Here is a 22,957-nt window from a genome sequence, read left to right on the forward strand (position 1 = left end):
CAGGGGATGGGGGTGCACCTTTATTGTTTGCCTATCGTTTTCTCTTTTGGAGCTGGTGGACTTTTGCCAGCAGTCGTGTGTTTAATTTCATGCCCGATTTGCAGGATTTCTCCGATTTTCTTGCCCGTTTCCTTCGCAGACCTCTTATTATTCTTTGGGAGCAGGACTGCAGGCCGCTGTCCCTCTCAGAGCTTTCAAGTTCTCATAACTGCCATTAGACCAGATATCCTGCTGATTAGTGGGAGCACAGATTCAAAGCCCATTGGAATGATGACAGCTGGAATAGACCTGCCTGTGGCTGCTATTTCTCAGGTCAGTAGCACATGCCAGGCCTCCAGGCTTCCCTATTATTAATAATATTAAATCAAAGGATATAATAATAAGGGCAGAATATTGACTTTAAAATGGGGACTGAGTTACATCTGTGCACCCTGGTCTAATTATCCCCTACCCTCTAACTCTGCATCACCTGAATACAACTACACTTGGCTTTGACTGCCTGTATGCAATGCCATGGAAAATCAACCAGATATTTTCACTTCAACCACACATCCATTCTGAATGAGGAAAGACTGGAAAAACAAGCTTTTCAGTCTGCAAAGGAAACACATGCAAGCTGATCTTATGGAGGTATGTCAATATTTAACAGAGTGAAAAAATTAAACCTGGAATATTATTTTAAATTAGTAGAACCAGGGGCACAGGTTCAAACTAGCAAAATGCAAATTTAAGACTGATAATTTGTGTTCTTTAGCACTCCTTGACCTTCCTATTCTCCGGCCACCATCCCAGCCTTGACTCCCTCTTAGATAAGCCCACAGCTTCCCTCTCTGCCTCTCCTGGTATCCTCTGCAGGGCCCATCGAGGCACTCGTCGCTGCCTCCTTACGAGCAGCAGCCCCATCCTACTCTCTCGCCGACCTTCCCCGCCCAGGGAGCCCGCTGGGGGCTAATCTTTCCTACCTAGATGAATTAAACTGGGCCAAATGACCTCCCTCGGCTGTGATCTTGTGATCTAGTGAATGTTTTTTTCCGTCATCTCATGCATCACAAGCAACAGATCTCAGATCAGGGCTTCTCACAGCTGCAGCACACAGCCCTTTATAGGCAAGTTCATGCATTCAAAGCTTTCTACCACAGAAAGCTTTCTGAAGAAAGAACTGCAGTGTTAGCAAGTAATCTTGGGAGTATTTCACACTCCAAAACAATTCCAGTTTGCAGCTGACCAAAGTAGGTGATGACACAGAACACACCCAAAGCTTTACTGGATCCTTTATAATTCCAAAAACATTTAGACATGATCTTATTCTCTGCTTGCCAAGTGACCAGAAAGTCAATTACCATTCAGAACAGAGGGTTCAGAATTAGAATTTACAAAACATTTAAACAAACATTGCATTAGTAGCAGAATAGGTCAGAAAATAACAGCATGGTGACAATGCCCAAATTGTTGATGTTAAGACTGTGTTTCTAACTTGGCTAGTTCTATACTTCTCTTGGAGCACTGCTAATGGCAGCTATCCCAACTTCGGTTCTAGTACGGTAACAAGTGGTATTGCTACTGTTGAAAGTGCAGAGTACCACCTCAAATGGTGTTTCTCATGCCTTTCCGTGCAGCTAGCAGCAACTGATCGGGAAAAGCAAAATACAGTAACAGCTGCCACTGGCAGCAGAAGCCATCAATTTTGTTTTGCAGTTGGCCAGTAGTAACCACTGTCTGACACCAGGGAAGAGCTGTGAAAAAAAAACAAAAGTCCTGACCGTGACTTTTAGACAATCGGACAATTGTTTTTGTGTTGCCTCTGCTACTCTGGGATCCGCCTACAATGTAAATGGGGCAGATTCTGGATGAGTAGCAATCATGTCACAAGATATTTACAGACGAGGAAGGCTTAATTCATTCATCTAGAGAGAGATCCTAATATCATTCCATTGTAATATTAACTTATCTCTTAAATGATTCCAGGGTACATGCCTCCACTGCTCTATCTAGAAGTTTACTCCACACATTGATCACTCTTTTTGCAAAAATGAATTCCCTGATATCAGTTTTAAAATTATTTTTTGCTAGTTTGAACCCATGCCCCCTAGTCCTACTTCTATATTTTAGTTTAATGAAATATTCAAGGGTTAGCCATTAACAGTTTATATACTCTATGATCAGCTCTAAGATGGTTCCTTTCCAGGCTGAAAAGCCCAAGTCTCTTCAGTCTTTCTTCATAACAGCCTCGTAGCTTTCTCTGCGTGTCATTTTTATGTTTTACTTTAATTTGAAGTAATTCTGTACAATATTAAACAAGTCAGAAAATATATAACCTAGCCATATTTACCCTGTGGTATTTGAAGATCTACTTAACTTTTACTGTTTTTTTCCTGTGAGGAAACTTCCTGTAATTCATCCCTCTAATTTAGTGAAAGAAAAGAAAGACTTGCATTTATATAGCGCCATTCACGACCACCGGACGTCCCAAAGCGGTTTACAGCCAATGAAGTACTTTTGAAGTGTAGTCACTGTTGTAATGCAAGTAGGCATAACTAGCACTTTAACTAAAGATTCTTGCATCGTCCTTTTTTTCCCCAAGATTAAATTCCCAACTGGGAAATTCCCTTGTTGGCATCTCATGAATAGAAAGTATTTAAATGGGCCATTCATACAGCCACATGTTTGGTTACCCTGCTGTAGAATCTATAACTAAATCCACAGTTAGAAGCTGCTGTATTTTACGCAGAAATGCAGCAGCTAAATATAGTATTTATATATCAACAAATAATTCATAACTATGGCCAAACTTCAGCTGTGTGTAAGGGGGCAACTAATCTAGAACAAGTTAGCCAGTGATCTACACCACATACGAAAAATGTACAAGATAAGCATGGTGCTAATTTGCATTACACGATAGTGAAAACCAAAGTTACTCCCTTCAGGAAAGATTCCTGTTTAAATCACAAACAAGGGAAAGATTACTTAACGAACCCAAAATGAAGCCAGATAATTAGGTAAGGACCATAGGTCCTGAATTATTACAAAAGCCTGCTCATACTTTTGGTGTTGCCCTGACAACAGAAAGAAATGCTCACAGGTCATGCTGCTACTTATAACAATGTGGTTCTACTCTGGAAGTTTCCGCATACGAGAACACCCAATTCTGGAAGACACGTGAAGTTAGTTATACGGCTCTTTTGGCATTAGTGCAATGCTCTCATACATTCCAGCTCCTCCCACGAGGAAGTAAGATAGTAGGAACACAGTTATCATCATAAGACTTTACAAAAACTATCTTGTTTTCATCCACAAGCAATTCAAAATACAGCTCATTCAGAAACTACAATACGTCGCAGGCAATTTATTTTAAAACTTCCTGCTACAATAGCTTAAACCAACCTTGGGAAAGAAAAAAATAATGACATTTCAACAATCTCCATTATGTTTCAAACCTCCACATATTCAAAGACTTTTAAAATATGCATTCATTACACATAAGCTCTCACCAATGCATAGGAAATTTTATGCAGAAATAACTTCTTTATGGAACATGCAAGGTTTCAAATTTATAGCGATCCTTTACAAGGGATTTATCGTCTGAGGTCCTGTCCAGAATCTTCATCACCTCAGTAGAATTTGTAAGATTAATGTTCATTGTACATTTATATAAGTTATGGGTTTTATTATATGGTTCTAGGAGTCAAGGACAAGACTACTCCTTATACTGTATAAAGAGCTTGGTAAGTACAAATGGACCACAAGAGATTGTTTTTTCAGAAAGTTTAAAAACATTTTTGACAAAAAACTTTTACATTTCTAGATAAACTAAAATGTAAGTTTGCTTTCAAAAAGCTGCTCACTTCCTGAACAATCACAGCTCTCATTACTTTTCCCAGAGAATGAAGTCCAAATAACTGACCTCTACAACTCCAACAGCAACAGTAACACTTTGCCAGAATCCTTTTAACGCAGCACTGGCAGGGACAGCACTCTTTGCCAGCTCTCATGGCAGATAAGCACTGATACTGAATGGCCACGCACGGCAGAAGTTAGAGGGAGCTGCAGTCATCATCGACTGCTCTCTCCAATCTGCTGTACTGAGTAATGGCAAAGGCACTTCCCAGATGAGGGTGGAGCCAAGCCGAGGCTGCTGTAGGAAACGTCCATTAGCAAATCAATGCAAACAATGACATCAAACAACATTGAACAGACACCTGCGAACTGAATCAATCACTAAGCTGCACGAGTCAAAGAATCACATTAGTTTACCTATCACAGTTCAACACATTGCACTACTAGTTACTGTATTTTACAAAACACATTTGTATCACAAACCTAATATTAAGAAAACAAAATGAAACTATAAATTTTATGCTCACTAATTTTAGATTCACCACAGGTTCAATGTAAATATCTGTTCAGCTATGAAAATTTAATTCTGTGTGTACACACGGTCATCACTGGATATATAAAAGTAGTCAGAAAGGGAAACAGAATTCAGTTTCTGTGCTTTTAATTTTTTTTGCCTCTCAGTAATTAGTTACTTTAACTCTATAGTCAGACTCAAACTCAAAAATGGTCCGGCTTGGCTCAAAATGATTGTACTGAATTCTGACCCGAGAAATGAAAGGTGATTTTATCCATTGCCAGTGTCGAGTGCGACAGCACTCCTGAAGATAAATGGTCTGACCTTGGTAGACCCAAAATTTTCACGGGCCTTGCGTTATGCTGTCAGAACACTTATGGCCTGCAAAATGTACTGAACTGACTCTGCACATAAATTTCTAGTTCCACTATATAATTATGTGAGAGCAGAATCTGGCCTTTTTTGTGATGCTCTCCAAGTAAAATAGCCATGTTTTGGACACAAAATCTGTAGGCACCCATTGAACCATATCAAGAGTCAACGGCCTAGAAATTCAGTAGCGCCCCATTTGGGGCGCCAGCCTCGCCAGGGCGCCAAAAGTAGCGCCCCGGAAGTAGTCGCGGCCGCCCGCCGGAAATTCACTTTAGTGGAACTAGAAATTTATGTGCAGAGTCAGTTCAGTACATTTTGCAGGCCATAAGTGTTCTGACAGCATAACGCAAGGCCCGTGAAAATTTTGGGTCTACCAAGGTCAGACCATTTATCTTCAGGAGTGCTGTCGCACTCGACACTGGCAATGGATAAAATCACCTTTCATTTCTCGGGTCAGAATTCAGTACAATCATTTTGAGCCAAGCCGGACCATTTTTGAGTTTGAGTCTGACTATAGAGTTAAAGTAACTAATTACTGAGAGGCAAAAAAAATTAAAAGCACAGAAACTGAATTCTGTTTCCCTTTCTGACTACTTTTATATATCCAGTGATGACCGTGTGTACACACAGAATTAAATTTTCATAGCTGAACAGATATTTACATTGAACCTGTGGTGAATCTAAAATTAGTGAGCATAAAATTTATAGTTTCATTTTGTTTTCTTAATATTAGGTTTGTGATACAAATGTGTTTTGTAAAATACAGTAACTAGTAGTGCAATGTGTTGAACTGTGATAGGTAAACTAATGTGATTCTTTGACTCGTGCAGCTTAGTGATTGATTCAGTTCGCAGGTGTCTGTTCAATGTTGTTTGATGTCATTGTTTGCATTGATTTGCTAATGGACGTTTCCTACAGCAGCCTCGGCTTGGCTCCACCCTCATCTGGGAAGTGCCTTTGCCATTACTCAGTACAGCAGATTGGAGAGAGCAGTCGATGATGACTGCAGCTCCCTCTAACTTCTGCCGTGCGTGGCCATTCAGTATCAGTGCTTATCTGCCATGAGAGCTGGCAAAGAGTGCTGTCCCTGCCAGTGCTGCGTTAAAAGGATTCTGGCAAAGTGTTACTGTTGCTGTTGGAGTTGTAGAGGTCAGTTATTTGGACTTCATTCTCTGGGAAAAGTAATGAGAGCTGTGATTGTTCAGGAAGTGAGCAGCTTTTTGAAAGCAAACTTACATTTTAGTTTATCTAGAAATGTAAAAGTTTTTTGTCAAAAATGTTTTTAAACTTTCTGAAAAAACAATCTCTTGTGGTCCATTTGTACTTACCAAGCTCTTTATACAGTATAAGGAGTAGTCTTGTCCTTGACTCCTAGAACCATATAATAAAACCCATAACTTATATAAATGTACAATGAACATTAATCTTACAAATTCTACTGAGGTGATGAAGATTCTGGACAGGACCTCAGACGATAAATCCCTTGTAAAGGATCGCTATAAATTTGAAACCTTGCATGTTCCATAAAGAAGTTATTTCTGCATAAAATTTCCTATGCATTGGTGAGAGCTTATGTGTAATGAATGCATATCCAGAGGGAAGCGTCTCGCTACTGGAGGCGCCTCGCATCCCTCTTGGGGCGCTGCAGCTGAAGATCGCTGCGCAACGTGCCGCAGCACCACACGCTGCAGCACGGCGTGCTGTGGTACTGCAGGCCTTCCTCCCCTTCTTAAAGGGGAGGGGCCTTGTGCAGCGCGATCGAGGATCGCGAGTGCCGGCAAAAGAGCCCGGCACCGAGGAGAAGTGCCGGGCTCTTGGAACGCAGTCGGCACTCCAGGGGGTGGATGCTCAGGAGGCCGGGGGCAGCAGCGCGGAGAGGTGCTGGCAGGCGGCCAGCAAAAAAAATGGCTGCCCCGCACCTCTCTTTTAATTAGCACCTCTACCGCTGCAGGTAGGACCCCTGAACCATTCGCAAATAGCATCCGGCATTAAAGCAGGGGGCGCAACTAAATATCGCAATCGGGGCGGTAGCGGGGCGCTGCGCACACCGATGACATTATCGGTAGCGGCGCAGCGCTAACGGCTAGCGCCGCCATTAGCGTCCCATTAAATTTAGCGGGAGGCGTGGCCAGTGGCTTCCGACCCACTTAGCGCCCTCTTAAGGTGCTAACGGGTGGCGCAGCCCACTGAATTTCTAGGCCAACATTTTTAAACAGGAGGGGAAGAAAAGGGGACACATTTTTGAAAAGAAAACACATATTCCAAACTGTTCAGGATGCAGCAATCAATGGACAGACATGTGCAACATAGCCCTTTCAGACATAGCTCTTTCAAACATCAATAAATACGTTCATTGTGCAAGATTAATGACTGCTTGTTGGATGAACTGCAGACATGTATAGGTGCCTCAGTGGTTCGAGACACACATATTCATTGGCGTTGGACCAAATGGAAACTTATATCTAATTACAATTAACGTTGACTGCCTGTGGTGTAATCCACCAAATTCTAACTCGTTTACTTAATGGCTGGGCACAGAATTTTACAAGCACACTTTTTTTTCAATGAAGCAATTTATAAAGTTCTAAATTCTGCATGATGGTGACTAAAATCTGGTCCTTCAGGACAAAGATTCTGGATCAGCTTCCATAATACGGTATTAAAAGGACACCATCGTCATGAAAAAGTTGTTGGCAAATACAAAATACCAGACACATAGTTAGCATTGTGTTGACACCCATCATTTGCTTGCAACATCACTATGATGAAATTAAACCTCTGTTTTGCTGCCTCTCCAAACAAGAATAAGCTCGCCGCAAGATATGTTCCTTCAATAACTATTTAAAAATGCAAAATTATACATCAATTAGGCTGCAATTATTAAGAAACCTTTACACTTTACAGTATGCATCGAGTTAGAAATGTTCAACATCTTCCTTTAAGTGTTTCCAGTCTTGGTCCAAACATGGACAAAGGAGCTGAATTCCAGAGGTGAGGTGAGAGTGACTGCCCTTGACATCAAGGCAGCATTTGAGCGAGTGTGGCTTCAAGGAGCCCTAGTAAAACTGAAGTCAATGGGAATCAGGGGGAAAATGCTCCACTGGCTGGAGTCATACCTAGCACAAAGGAAGATGGCTGTGGTGATTCAAGGTCAATCATCACAGCCCCAGGATATTGCTGCAGGAGTTCCTCAGAACAGTGTCCTAGGCCCAGCCATCTTCAGCTGCTTCATCAATGATCTTCCCTCCAACATAAGGTCAGAAATGGGGATGTTCGCTGATGACTGCACAGTGTTCAGCGCCATTCACAGCTCCTCAGATAATGAAGCAGTCCATGCCTGCATGCAACAAGACCTGGACTATGTTCAGGCTTGGGCTGATAAGTGGCAGGTAACATTCGCGCCACAGAAGTGCCAGGCAATGACTATCTCCAACAAGCGAGAGTCTAACCACCTCCCCATGACATTCAACGGCATAACCATCGCCGAATCCCCCACCATCAACATCCTGGGGGTCACCATTGACCAGAAACTTAACTGGACCAGCCACATAAATACTGTGGCAACAAGAGCAGTTCAGAGGCTAGGTATTCTGCGGCGAGTGTTTCACCTCCTGACTTCCCAAAGCCTTTCTACCATCTACAAGGCACAAGTAAGGAGTGTGATGGAATACTCTCCACTCACCTGGATGAGTGCAGCTGTAACAACACTCAAGAAGCTCGACACCATCCAGGACAAAGCAGCCCGCTTGATTGGCACCCCATCCACCACCTTAAACATTCACTCCCTCCACCACCGGCGTACCGTGGCTGCAGTGTGTACCATCTACAAGATGCAATGCAGCAACTCGCCAAGGCTTCTTTGGCAGCACCTCCCAAACCCCCAACCTCTTCCACCAAGAAGGACAAGGGCAGCAGACACATGGGAACACCACCACCTTCAAGTTCCCCTCTAAGTTACACACCATCCTGATTTGGAAGTATATCGCCGATCCTTCATTGTCGCTGGGTCAATATCCTGGAACTCCCTCCCTAACAGCACTGTGGGAGTACCTTCACCACACAGACTGCAGCAGTTCAAGATGGTGGCTCACCACCTCCTTCTCAAGGGCAATTAATGATGGGCAATAAATGCTGGCCTTGCCAGCGACGCCCACATAACATAAGCAAATTTTTTAAAAGTTCTGGAAATGCTGCTTTATATTTGCTATATAGAACTGTAGAGGTGACTGCTTCAGAAGAATGTTGCCATCTACAGTGAAAATCTGTTGCATCCAGCAGAGTTAAAACAGAACACAATCTGTTCATTGTATTTTAAATCTGCCACAATCTATTATAAAAACACGAGTGGTAGCCAACACTAATCTGAACTGTTTTAATCACAGGATAGATGACATGCCAGTCGGTCCATTTTAACTCATCTTTCCTTCTATTCCTTCCCATCGTGCCCTCTATTTATTAAACGAGTCTAAGATTTTGGCCTCCACTACACCAAATATAAAACCATTTCTAGTGTTGCAATTCTTCCTTTCCTTTTAACCAGTGCAATAAATAACCACTGTTTGCTTTGTTTATTGATGCTCCACAATGTTTTAACATTTCAGTACCAAATCTACTGTCACCCCTCTCACCGTTAGCAATTTTGGCACCATCCATTGTGCACTTGTGACACTCATTTTTACTTCCAACACATTGCCTTGACATTTGATAGTTTAATTACAAAATGTAGCTGTTCCACTGTCACAATGAGCTTTTTAGTTGTATTTAGTGGTTTCTAGCTGATAACTCGAGACACTGATCAACCTGAGAAATTGGATATTTACAAATTTGCAACTAAAAATGTATGCATGTATCCACTGCTCCTCTACTTTTAGTATCCTGCTGCTATCACCTGAAGCCCTGCCAGTTTCCCACGCTCTATCACCTGTCCTGTTTTGGTGCTAGTAAGAAGTGCTAACCTTCATTATAATATTCAATATTTAAAATTCACAATTGGTCAGTCGAAAGTTAAAAGTTAAAAAAACTGCTGGGAAATTTAGTACTTTTACAGATTACATTGAATCGTATTAATTCAGTATACTGCATGCCATCAAATAGCTGTGTATGAGGTCTGAGATTCTATTCCCAATACCAAACTGCTAAAATCATGGAATATTTTACACTTATACATTTTTCTTCCAAAATCTGCCCAGCTCCACCAGCTTATTCTGCTCCTGCTAGTTTGACTTTCCAGTCCAGTTAGAGGTCATTATTTGTATCAGCAAGGCAGAATGTCACCACATTAAACAGACTGCGCAAACTGGAGAAAATAGAACACTGTGCCCAATTTTTAATTCTCAAATTCCCTTAACAGCAGTTACCCTCATTTTTCATCAATAAAATTGCTTTAGCAAAGCATCTTATCTGCCACACTGATAGCTACATAAAATTTTACATTTGTAGCACAGCAAGAATTAAAAAATGGTCCTAGTTTAATTTCTCAGAATAATGGCTCGTATATTTGTGTAAGGTATGATTTCTACAGTTCATATATTGACTAAGCAGTTCTTTTTATATTTTTCTATATAAATTTTAAACGCTTTCAACCAGAATTTGTGATTTCTTACTGCCCTTGTAACTCTTCCTTGTTTTTTTTTGTGAAATTATAAAAATCCACCTGTATTCTCTGCAGTTCCAAAAACATTGCATGACCTGTTCCCAGGCCTCCATTGTAAGATTGTTGCCTTCCAATTTTCCCTTTACCCTGTGCGGAGACACCCTCCCCCCAGCAGATATCTTACTATAGTAGCCCCGCTGATATTGAGAACTCTGAGGAATTAGATCTTCAGCAGGCTCCAACCTGTAGAATCCTCTTGGTCCTCACTGATTAATGGCCTTCTTCATATACATGCAGTTACATGGAACATAGTCTTGAAACATGAACTGCACATTCCAATCATCAATTTCAGATTCTGTTTAAATATTGGTATTTTTGGATGTACAACACACAATGCATACCAATTTCTACATCCTCTTTACACTATTAGAAGAGGAGCAGGGAATTTTGGTGGACTGGCCAACATTCCTTTCTTAACTGATAATTGGCAATAAAACTAGAGGGCAAAGGAGGAGAAGTTACTTCACATGGGGGGTTATGATGATCTGGAACACACTACCCGAAAGGGTGGTGGAATCAGATTCCATAGAAACGTTCAAAAGGCAATTGGACACATATTTGAAGAGAACTAATTTGCAGGGTTATGGGGAGAAAGCTGGGGTGTGTAAGCCGGAGGATTTGGTGAGGGAGTATAATGTGGGGAAATGTGATTTTTTAAATGGTGAGAAACGATTAAATGTTGGTGTTCAGAGACATTTAGGTGTCCTCGTACAGGAAACACAGAGTTAGCATGCAGGTACAGCAAGCAATTAGCATTGGTGTTTATTGCAAGGAGGTTGGAGTATGGGAGTAAGGAAGTCTTGCTACAATTGTACCGTGCTTTGCTGAGACCATACCTGGAGTACTGTGGGTCTTGAGAGAAGTAGCGGTAGGGATTGTGGATGCATTGGTGGTAATTTTCCAAAACTCCCTGGATTCAGGAAAGGTCCCAGCAGATTGGAAAACTGCTAATGTAATGCCCTTATTTAAAAAGGGAGGCAGACAAAAGGCTGGAAACTATAGACCAGTTAGCCTAACATCTGTGGTTGGTAAAATGTTGGAGTCCATTATTAAGGAAGCAGTAACAGGACATTTGGATAAGCATAATTTAATCGGACAGAGTCAGCATGGTTTTACAAAGGGGAAGTCATGTTTGACAAATTTGCTCGAATTCTTTGAGGACGTAACAAACAGGGTGGATAAAGGGGAACCAGTGGATGTGGTGTATTTGGACTTCCAAAAGGCATTTGACAAGGTGCCACACAAAAGGTTACTGCACAAGATAAAAAATCACGGGATTGGGGGCAATATACTGGCATGGGTGGAAGATTAGCTATCTAACAGAAAAGAGAGTTAGGGTAAATGGTTCATTCACGGGTTGGCAATCAGTAACTAGTGGTGTTCCGCAGGGGTCGGTGCTGGGACCCCAACTCTTTACAATCTATATTAACGATTTGGAGGAAGGGACCAAGTGCAACGTATCTAAGTTTGCCGATGATGCAAAGATAGGAGGGAAAGCAGTGAGTGAGGAGGACATAAAAAACCTGCAAAAGGACATAGACAGGCTGGGTGAGTGGGCAAAAATTTGGCAGATGGAATATAATGTTGGAAAGTGTGAGGTTATGCACTTTGGCAGAAAAAATCAAAGAGCAAGTTATTATCTAAATGGAGAGAAACTGCAAAGTGTTACAGTACAAAGGGATCTGGGGGTCCTGGTGCATGAAACACAGAAGGTTAGTATGCAGGTACAGCAGGTGATCAGGAAGGCCAATGGAATCTTGGCTTTTATTGCAAGGGGGATGGAGTATAAAAGCAGGGAAGTCTTGCTGCAGTTATACAGGGTACTGGTGAGGCCACACCTGGAATACTGCGTACAGTTTTGGTTTCCATATTTAAGAAAAGATATACTTGCTCTCGAGGCAGTTCAGAGAAGGTTCACTCGGTTGATTCCGAAGATGAGGGGGTTGACTTATGAGGAAAGGTTGAGTAGGTTGGGCCTCTACTCATTGGAATTCAGAAGAATGAGAGGCGATCTTATCGAAACATATAAGATTGTGAGGGGGCTTGATCGGATGGATGCGGTGAGGATGTTTCCGCTGATGGGTGAGACTAGAGCTAGGGGGCATAATCTTAGAATAAGGGGCTGCCCTTTCAAAACTGAGATGAGGAGAAACTTCTTCACTCAGAGGGTAGTAAATCTATGGAATTTGCTACCTCAGAGAGTTGTGGAAGCTGCGACATTAAATAAATTAAAAATGGAGATAGACAGTTTCCTAGCTGATAAGGGAATAAGGGGTTACGGGGAGCGGGCAGGGAAGTGGATGTGAGTCTAAGTTCGGATCAGCCATGATCCTATTGAATGGCGAAGCAGGCCCGAGGGGCCGTATGGCCTACTCCTGCTCCTACTTCTTATGTTCTGTGCACAGTTTTGGTCTCCTTATCTAAGGAAGGATATACTTGCCTTAGAGGCAGTGCAATGAAGGTTCACTAGATTGATTCCTGGGATGAGAGGGCTGTCCTATGAGGAGAGATTGAGTAGATTGGGCCTATAATCTCTGGAGTTTAGAAGAATGAGAGGTGATCTCATTGAAACATATAGGATTCTGAGGGGGATTGACAGAGTAGATGCTGAGAGGTTTTTCCCCCTGGCTGGAAAGTCTAGAACTAGGGGCCATAGTCTCAGGATAAGGGGCCATTTAAGGCTGAGATGAGGAGGAATTTCTTCACTCAGAGAGTTGTGAATCTTTGGAATTCTGTACCCCAAAGGGCTGCGGATGCTGAGTCATTGAGTATATTCAAGGCTGTGATAGCTAGATTTTTGGACTCTAGTGGAATCAGATATGGGGCTAGGGCAGGAAAGTAGAGTTGAGGTTGAAGATCAGCCATGATCTTATTGAATGGTGGAGCAGGCCCGAGGGGCCATATTGCCTACTCCTGCTCCTAATTCTTATCTTCTTATATATCTCTTCTTTGCCACAAATTGCTGGATTTTTTATGAACTAATAATGGTGAGCGCCGTGAACTCACTGTTATTTTTCCAAGCAATTTCTGTGCCATTATTGTGGCCAAAATGGCTATTGTTGAGTTTTAGACAGACTTAAAGGGAATTGCAATGTATACACCCAATTTCCTTATATTAACTGAATTAAAATAATTTCAGATTTATATATGGATGGATCTAAAAGGGCACACAAGTAATGGGAGAGGAAAATTGCATGCAAGTCCAACTTAAAGAGATTGAGACAATTAAAGAGCTGTTTCACAATAAGGGGACAAAATTCTGAAAGACATTTGAAAGCCTCAGAACCCTTTAGTAGCTTTTGCCAAGGTTGAAAGGTAAGAGGACAAAACAGACAAAATGAAAGGAAAGGAATGCCAAGGAGCAGACATGAGCCTGTAGGGAAATGACAGCACCACAGTACCACATATCCTGTCTGATTGGTGAAGGAGTGGAGGTGGTGCTGGACGAGGTGGTTGCAGCAGGGATTGCCCCGTGTGCCACTCCCTAATACCATCCCCAATTGGTCAATTTTGCAGCTCGCCTCCAAGAAGGCCCAGCCAAGTTTGAGCTGACCATTAGTATTACTGCCTGTGCCAGCCCAATGCTACGACTGAGGTGCTTCCGAGGAAGGATCCAACAATATGTTAGTCAGGCATCCACATTTCTTAGTGATGCCATTGGGTCTGCTGTCACAGATGCCTTTGCGTAAAGGAGCCTCCACCAGGATGAAAGGTCTGCTAAAGAGAGGCATTTTCGCCTCTGCAGGTGCTGGTGTGCGGCTGATGGAGGGTGGGCATAGAGCAACTCTCGCACAGCCTGACCTGAGATCAACATCATTTCCATTGAGAAAATCATTGGTGTCAGTAGTACTGGGGGGGAAATGTAATAATTTGTGCCAATTGTACAAAAGGTTTGTGGGAACCTAAGGACCTAGAGGAAAAAAAACAAATAGAGAAAGTTAAAAAATGGTTAGAATGCATAAACTTTTATTTTGCTCTGTCCATTCCATGGTCTCCAGACACGTAGCACTGCCTAGCAACTTCAGATACCTATTTCAAATGAAATTTCTTTATGTCATGCCAGAAAAATAGGAAATGATGTGCAGGAGGGACATGTCCACAAATACACATTAAACTGGAGGGCCTACTCATTTTAAGCCACAATTATAAGGCAGTAGAGGTAATGAAAATCCAAGCTTTTACATCCAATTTCACAGCAAGGATTCAATATAAATAAAAAGCAAAACATTGTAAATACTGGACATCAGAAAGAAAAGCAGAAAGTGGTAGAAGCAGTTAGAAAGTCAGTCAGTATCTGTGGAGTGAATGAACAGGTTTCAGGTATCACCCTTCATCAGAACTGTCTGTGTGTGTTTTGTTCTGTTCCTCTTTAAACGTTGTTCATCTATAATTTTTTCCAGTTTTAATGATACCTGAAACATTAACTCAACTGTTCCATGCACAGCGGCTGACTGACCTGCTGAGTGTTTCCAGCATGTTCTGTTTTTGAGCAAGAATTCAATAATCTATTTGATCACTTCTGCAGTTTCAACCGCTTTCCGACTGGTATCATGTTTACATGCAACAGCTTGGAGTGACAATGAGCTCAATAGCCGCCACCATCTGAGGCAGCCTTATAGAACCAGAAAACATGATTCTTGCACAAACAGAAACTACCAGTACGATAGCAAAATACTGCAGATGCTGGAAATCCGAAATAACAACAGAAAATGTTGGAAAAACTCAGCAGGCCAGGCAACATCCGTGGAGAGAAATTAGAGTCAACGTTTCGGGTCTAACCCTTTTTCAAAACTGGAAAGGAAATGAAATAGATCGAAAGGCAGGGGTGGAAGACAACAAAAGAAGTGAAGAGACATTAAGAGGATTTCAAAACGAGACGAGATGGTGATAGGACTAGTAGCAGACTGTGCTAGTACTGCACTGCACATTGAGAGCAGCAGCCTAACTGAAGGACTCTACCTGTCGTCTCCTCAGATGGATTGTCTAGCTTCAATTATCAGGTACCAAACAAGTAATCATTACTTGAATAAAATATTTGGTAAACACTTCACAACAATAAACATTATGATTAAAAATGTATTAGAATTTGGGAAGTCAATTTACAGCAGAGTCTCCATTCTGGAAAGAATATTTGAGCAGTAAGAGTAACAGGCATTCGATAAGGTGCCACATAAAAGATTGCTGGGCAAGATTAGGACTCATAGGGTTGGGGGTAATATATTAGCATGGATAGCAGATTGGTTAACAGACAGAAAACAGAGAGTAGGGATAACAGGTCATTTTTCAGTTGGCAGGCTGCAACTAATGGGGTGCCGCAAGGATCAGTGCTTGGGCCTCAGCTATTTACAATCTATATTCATGACTAATGACCGAGTGTAATGTACCCAAGTTTGCTGATGATATAAAGCTAGGTGGGAAAGTAAGCTGTGAGGAGGACACAAAGGCCGAGAAATTCAGTGGGCTGCGCCACCAGTTTGTGCCCAAAGAGGGCACTCAGTGGCTTTAGCGCCACTGGCCACACCTCCCGCGATATTTAACGGGGCGCTAATGGCGGCGTTAGCCTGTAGCGCTGCGCCGCCACCAATGACGTCATCGGTGTGCGCAGTGCCCCGCTCCCGCCCCGATGACCATATTTGGTCGCGCCCGCCTCTTTAACGCCGGTCGCAAATCGCGACCGGTTCACAGGGCCTACCTGTGGCGGTAGTGGCGCTAGTTAAGGTGGAGGTGCGGGGTGGCCGCTTTTTCGGCGGCCGCCTGCCAGCACCTCCGTCCCCGGCCTCCTAAACCCCGCCCCCCGCGGCATTGCTGGCTGTTTCCCGAGAGCCCGACACTTCTCCTTGGTGCCGGGCTCATTTGCCGGCACTCGCGAGCGGGGATCGCGCTGTTGCAGGCACCTCCCCCTTAACAGTGGGAGGAAGGCCTGCAGTACTGCAGCGTGCCGTGCCGCAGCGTGTGGCGCTGCGGCCCTTAGCGCGCCGATATTCAGGGTGAGCGCCCCAAGCGGGGCGCGGGGAGCCTCGAGTAGCGGCCCGCTTCCGTTTGGGGCGCAGAAACTGAATATTGGGATGGCGCAAGTGGCTCCGCTCGCAGCGGTAATTCCGGCGCCCAGGCGAGCTTGGCGCCCCAAACGGCGCCCAACTGAATTTTTAGCCCAAAGAGCCTGCAAAGGGTTATAGACAGCTTAAGTGAGTGAGCGATAAGGTGGCAGCTGGAATATAATGTGGGGAAATGTGAAATAGAAAAACAGAACAATTTTGAAATGGTGAGAGAGATGTTCAGAGAGATTTAGGTGTTCTCGTACAGGAAACACAGAGTTAACATGCAGGTACAGCAAGCAATTAGGAATGCAAATAGCATGTTGGCGTTTATTGCAAGGGGGTTGGAGTACAAGAGTAAGGAACTTTTACTACAATTGTGCAGGGCTTTGGTGAGGTCACACTTGGAGTACTGTGTACAGTTTTGGTCCCCTTATGTAAGGAAGGATATACTTGCTTTTGAGGCGGTGCAACAAAGGTTCACTAGATTGATCCCTAGGATGAGAAGGTTGTCCTATAAGGAGAGATTGAGTAGATTGGGCCTATACTCTTTGGAGTTTAGGAGAATGAGAGGTGATCTCATTGAAACATATGGGGGGAGAAATTCTGTATCGCCCCGTTTGGGGCGCTATTATCAGTCGGGCACAAAGTTTAGTGCCCGGTGCTAATTATCGCCTCCGACTGCAAACTTGGCCTCTATCGCCCCTGGAGGTGATTGGAGCGCTAAATCAGGCGCTACACACCTGTCTTAAGGCGCTAACGCCGAGGAGCGAGGCGCTACCTCAGAGCGCTGGTGAAGCTCAGGTGATATCAGTTAGCAATGGAACACAGACAGACTGGCGCTGGCCAATTCTTAAAGGGGGGGGTCGATCTTGCTGTCCAGCCACACCCTGCTCATTGCAACCTTGAATCTCGGCCTGGAGAGGCCTGTACATCAATTGTGCTGGAACCACCAATGGATAGGCCCAGGGAAAGAGCTCAGCGCTTCAGCGACTGGGCCTTGGTGGCTCTGGTTGGCGCTTTGGATCGGTGACGGGCAGTGCTCTACCCACAGAGTGGCAGGAGGCCATTGCCCCGCGAATACAGAGAGTCTGGAGGGAGGTGGCTCAGCACATCTCTCGAGGAGCCTGGTGCCGAGGACCCACACCCAATGTCGGAAGAAGTTCAACGACCTCACTCGGGTGGTCAGGTCGAGTGGCTGCTTTTCAATACCTCTACATCCCTCCATCTCAACTTCACTTTGTGCCCAGAGGGTTTAAAAACCCCAAATGTCCAACATTCACCCAAGACCTATGGCCTTCTCATAAAACACACACGCACATTGCACACCTTGCATACATTAAGGGCTATTCAACTATGGGAGGCACATCAGGCAAGTACATGGATGCACATTCACTCAGACGCCGTCCTTTTTCTTGTAGGCCAAGCTCTCTCATAACAAGCGCCAACAGCAACGCACGGGAGGAGGACCGGCTGAGCTACACAGCCTCAGCGATTTGGAGGCGTGCGTGCTCAGGATCGTTGCCAGCCAGGTCATAGGTGCCGTGGCCGCTGGAGAGGTCGACCCCCTTGGGGACAGCAATGGTATGTTCATCAGCTTTCTCTCCTCTCTCATTCCATTTGGCCCTCACAACACCAGCCTTTTACACTTTCAATCCAACTTACTAAACGTCTCTAGTCCTTGCTCCCTTACTGCCCCCCTGTCCTGATGCTAAAGCCACTCTTGTACCTCCCTGCTTTCAGATAGTGAACCACCAGCTGAGCAGCCGGTCCCTCAACCAAACAGTGGGAGTGACGCCCCAGATGAGGAGGAAGAGGAAGCCGGAGCCTCACCGCCTGCGTCTCGTGAGTGAGCCCATGTCCACACTGGGACCATGCCTTCCCTGGAGGGGAGCAGGGGGGAAGAGTCTAATGAGGGTGAAGCTCCGTGACCCAGCGGGCTGCAGCAACGCCATGGGGGTAGGGAAGCTCGGGGGCCATCTCCCCAGAGGGCGAGTAGGCAAGCGAGTCCTGCTGCACTGGACTCAGAGGAGGACCGTGTCATCGCGGCCATGAATAGCCAGGGCTTGAGCATGCACACTGAGCTCATGGGTGCAATGGTAAGGGTGCCTGAAAGAATTGATGGACTGGCTAGGAGTGTGGAGCAGTCCGCTGCAGCACAGGCCGACACAACGCAAAGGCTTAGTGCTGCAATTCAATCACTGGCTGCTGCTATCCAATCTCAGATTGCTCTCATGCAGTCTCAGACTGATGTCACGCAAGCACTGACTGCTGCCATCCTCGCTGGGTCGGCCACATTGCCCCGGGGCTCTCACGGTGCCGCAGCAGACCAGCAATCTGTGCTCGAGCAGATTGCTCCGCGTGCTGAGGTACTGCCCCGTGGGAGTGCCAGTGTGTCGGTCAAGCAGAGAGGTGCTGTCCTCTCTCAGGATGACAGCATTCCTGCTCCCACCACTGGCACTTCCCCATTGCACTTGCCACCGCCTGCAACATAGCCAGCCCAGACTGCTGCTACCCATGCAGAGTTGGTGCAGTCTGCAGCCGGGGCCTCCAGACCCAGAGCTGGTCGAGGGCGTCCTTCAAGGGCATCTGTAGTCTCAGCAGCCTTCCACCAGCCTTGCTGCAGCCACTGGGGCCCCATTACGGAGGAGCAGTAGGGTGGAAAGGGGGGGAAGTGCACAGGGGATAGAGATCACTCTTGAAGGGCAAACAGTAGATCTAAATAAATGGTGGGAATGTTGGTAGTAAAGGTCGAGGTTCATGTGATTACATTTGTTTACTGTTTTGCCTTTTATCTCCATCTTGTGAGAAACAGTTCTGTAAATTAATGATTTGTTGTGTTTGTTTCGAATTGTTTGTCCTGAATAAATGACACACAGAGTTTGTTAAAGAAAAAAGTTGTTGTATTCAAAATTTACATTTTTGCCCTTTGGAACCATTCCAGCTTTGGCTGGCAATATGGGGTGCGGGTTGCTTTCCATGATGTTTTCTCCATGCCAGAAGCCATCTTCTGAGCAGGAGCCTAGAAGCGGCTTATCAGCCGTTGACGGACGGCTCTTGCAGTGGCAACACTGTCCACCTCCCTCCCACGTTAGTGCTGCTGCTGATCCTCCTCCTCTTCCTCTTCCTCCTCCTCCTCAGGTGGTGCACCAATGCCTGGTGGCATTGGCTGGTGTAATGATCAGTAACCTGTCATTCTGGAATGGTACACTAGGTGGTGTTGTATGTATATAAGAGTAGGCTACCCACAAGGCAGCAGTCAAGATGGAGGCCTCTACAGATACTGTACCTAGTCCACATGTGCTCAATAAAGTGTCTAGCAAAAGCTAGCTGTTCTTAATAAAAACGACTAGTTATTAATGAACATAACATGGTACCAGGATTGGTAAGATCTGCTGAATATTGTGCAACGCAACATGGAGAATTTGAAACCACCAGAGCGTTTGAAACTCACAGGAAATGTCGACTACAATTGGCAGACTTTTAAACAATAATTCGAACTCTACATTGCTGCCATCGGGTACGGTACGAAGCCAGACGCAAGGAAAATAGCGTTGCTGCTCACGGTTGCAGGCCCACAGGCGATAGAGGTATTTAATACATTTGTATTTAATCCAGAGGAGAACAGAGAAAATTTAGACGATGTGCTAAAGAAATTTGATACACATTGTTCTCCCAAAAAGAATGAGACCTATGAAAGATACATGTTCTGTTCAAGGACACAGCAGCAAAATGAGACTTTTGATAGCTTTGTGACTGATCTGAAACTGAAAGCACAGACATGTAATTTCTCTGAGCTGAAAACATCCATGATTCGTGCCCAAATTGTGTTTGGTATTCATGATAAAAAGGTCAGGGAACATCTGTTGAGAGAAACCGAACTAACATTGGAAAATGCTGTGAAAATATGCCAAGCCAGCGAACTAGCTCAAAAGCATGCGAAGACTTTCAGTGAAATCAATAATGATGCGATTGTAGTAAGTGCTGCTGTCGGTGCTGTGTCCTACAAAGGGAAGAAACATGGGCAGAACAGAAATGAAAAGCAATCGGAGGAAGGAATTTTTAATTGTAAACGCTGTGGTTACAAACACCAGTTAAAACAATGCCCAGCGTTTGGAAAAATATGCACAAAATGTCATGGAAAGAATCACTTTGCCAAACAATGCTTTTCAAAAGTAAAAACAAAGACAGGGCAACAAGTCAATATGATTGAGAACACTGATTTAAGTGAGACATTTTTTGTAGGAATGGTGTCATGTGACAATGTCAAAAATGATACAGAAAATGTGCAGCCCTCAGATATGAACAATGCTGAACATAAAGTTAATGCAGTAAAAGAGGACAAATGGATGATCCCACTGCAGGTAAATGGAGCATTAGTTACATTGAAACTGGACACTGGGGCAAAAGGAAACTTAATCAGTATGAGTGACATTAACAATATGAAAGAAAAGCCCAAAATACAGAAAAAGTCAGTACTACTGAAGGACTATAATGGACAGAAAATAGATAGCTTAGGTGTATGCAGACTTAAAGTGACAGTCAAAGACAAAGTGCATCATCTCATGTTTTCTGTTGTGGCTGAAGGACTTGATTCACTACTGGGTGACAAAGCTTGTGAGGACTTAGAACTGGTCAAGAGGGTCTACCATATAAACTGTGCCATAAACAGACCAGATGACTCGGTGGATTCTGTAGTGAATAATTTCCAGGATGTGTTCAAAGGATTTGGAGTTCTACCATTCACTTACAAGATCCAGCTAAAGGAGGATGCTCAGCCACTGGTACATGCTCCACGAAGAGTTCCAGCACCCCTGCGTGACCGGCTCAAGAATGAACTGGACAGAATGACCACACTAGGAGTCATCAGGAAAGTCGAAGAGCCAACAGACTGGGTTAACTCCATGGTATGTGTAAAGAAAAAGAACAATGATCTAAGAATATGCATGGATCCAAAGGACTTAAATGCAAACATAAAACGTGAACACTACCAGATTCCCAAGTGAGAAGAAATCACCAGTGAAATGTCAGGTGCCAGATACTTTACAAAGCTCGATGCCTCACAAGGATTTTGGCAACTAAAACTGGATGAAGAGAGCACCAAATACTGTACCTTCAACACACCATTTGGCAGGTATTGTTTCCTCAGAATGCCTTTCAGGATAATATCTGCATCTGAAATCTTTCATAGAGCGATGAAACACATAATTGAAGGTCTGGAAGGAGTTCGGGTCTATGTTGATGACATCATCATCTGGGGCTCCACACTGAAAGAACACAATGAGAGACTGACTAAAGTGCTACAGAGCATACGCCGGAATGGACTGAAGCTCAACAAAGCCAAGAGTCAGTTTGGCGTCTAGGAAGTCACTTTCCTAGGAGATAATCTATCTGGTAAAGGAATAGAGCCAGATATGGAAAAAGTAAACACCATACTCAACATGCCCCGACCCACTGACAAAAAAGGAGTGCTACGCATCATGGGGATGATAAACTTCATTGGAAAGTTCATTCCTAACTTGTCGGCCAAGACAGCCTGTCTGCGAGACCTGCTACGTAAAACAAATGAGTTCGCATGGACAGAAAGACATGAACAAGAGTGGATAAACCTCAAAACAGTGCTGACAACCACACCTGTACTCACCTTCTTTGACCCAACAAAAAGAATCAAAGTGTCAACGGATGCATCAAAAGATGGCCTAGATGTGGTCTTGCTACAAGCAGAGGGTGAAGATTGGAAGCCTGTTGCCTATGCCTCCAGGTCTATGACTGATACTGAGTGTCGATACGCCCAGATTGAAAAGGAATGTCTAGGCTTGGTAGTTGGACTAGAAAAGTTTCATGGCTACATATATGGACTTCCCACCTTCACAGTTGAGACAGACCACAGCCCACTGGTTGCCATCATAAAAAAGAACCTGAATGAGATGTCTCCAAGGATTCAATGACTCATGATGAAGCTGCAAAGATATAACTTTGAACTGATCTACACACCAGGCAAATACATAGTGTTAGCAGATGCACTATCCCGAGCACCCACAATGAGTCATGTGAGCTCTACTGAAGAAGACGTGGATGTTCATGTGAGTATGGTCACTGCTGCGCTGCCCGTGTCAGACACAAAATCAAAGCAAATAGCAGAAGAAACAGTAAAAGATACAGTATTACAAATAGTAATAGAGAACATTCATCATGGTTGGCCAAAAGGTTCCTGTCCAAAATATTTTCACATAAGGTCAGAATTGAGTGTCGCAAGTGGACTATTACTAAAACAGAACAGAATAGTCATTCCACAGGCTCTACGTCAAGACATGCTCAAAAGGATTCATGAGGGACACCTCGGAATTGAAAAATGCAAAAGGAGAGCAAGAGACACTGTTTATTGGCCTGGCATAAATAAGGACATTGAGAACATGATAGGCAAATGTGAGACATGTCAGAAACACCGAAACAAACAAGCAAAGGAACCAATGATAGTAGCTGACATACCAACAGCACCATGGCAAAAGGTTGGTATGGACCTTTTTCATTTAAATGGTAAAGACTATC

At 44.0% G+C, this 22,957-nt stretch overlaps 1 protein-coding gene and 1 pseudogene across 9 annotated transcripts in view; one reads left to right on the top strand and one right to left on the bottom strand.

Moving 5' to 3' along the window:
* The window catches only part of LOC147120403 (uncharacterized), a 32,696-nt pseudogene extending 31,151 nt beyond the window's left edge, over positions 1–1,545 (top strand).
* Positions 1–22,957, bottom strand: part of kalrna (kalirin RhoGEF kinase a) — a 1,017,450-nt gene that overhangs the window by 228,574 nt on the left and 765,919 nt on the right. For 2 of the 9 annotated variants that reach the window (XM_085986278.1, XM_085986279.1), the window contains exon 1: positions 3,902–4,070. The exons of the other annotated variants lie outside the window; for them this stretch is intronic. In XM_085986278.1, the coding sequence (XP_085842404.1) occupies positions 3,902–3,989 (88 nt within the window). In that variant the 5' untranslated portion in view covers positions 3,990–4,070. Of the gene's footprint in view, positions 1–3,901; positions 4,071–22,957 lie in introns of those variants that run through there. 9 annotated transcript variants of the gene reach the window in all.

Source organism: Somniosus microcephalus, chromosome 4 (genome assembly GCF_052327205.1).
Source record: "Somniosus microcephalus isolate GS21.2 chromosome 4, FLI_Smic_1.0, whole genome shotgun sequence".
Lineage (NCBI taxonomy): Eukaryota > Metazoa > Chordata > Chondrichthyes > Squaliformes > Somniosidae > Somniosus > Somniosus microcephalus.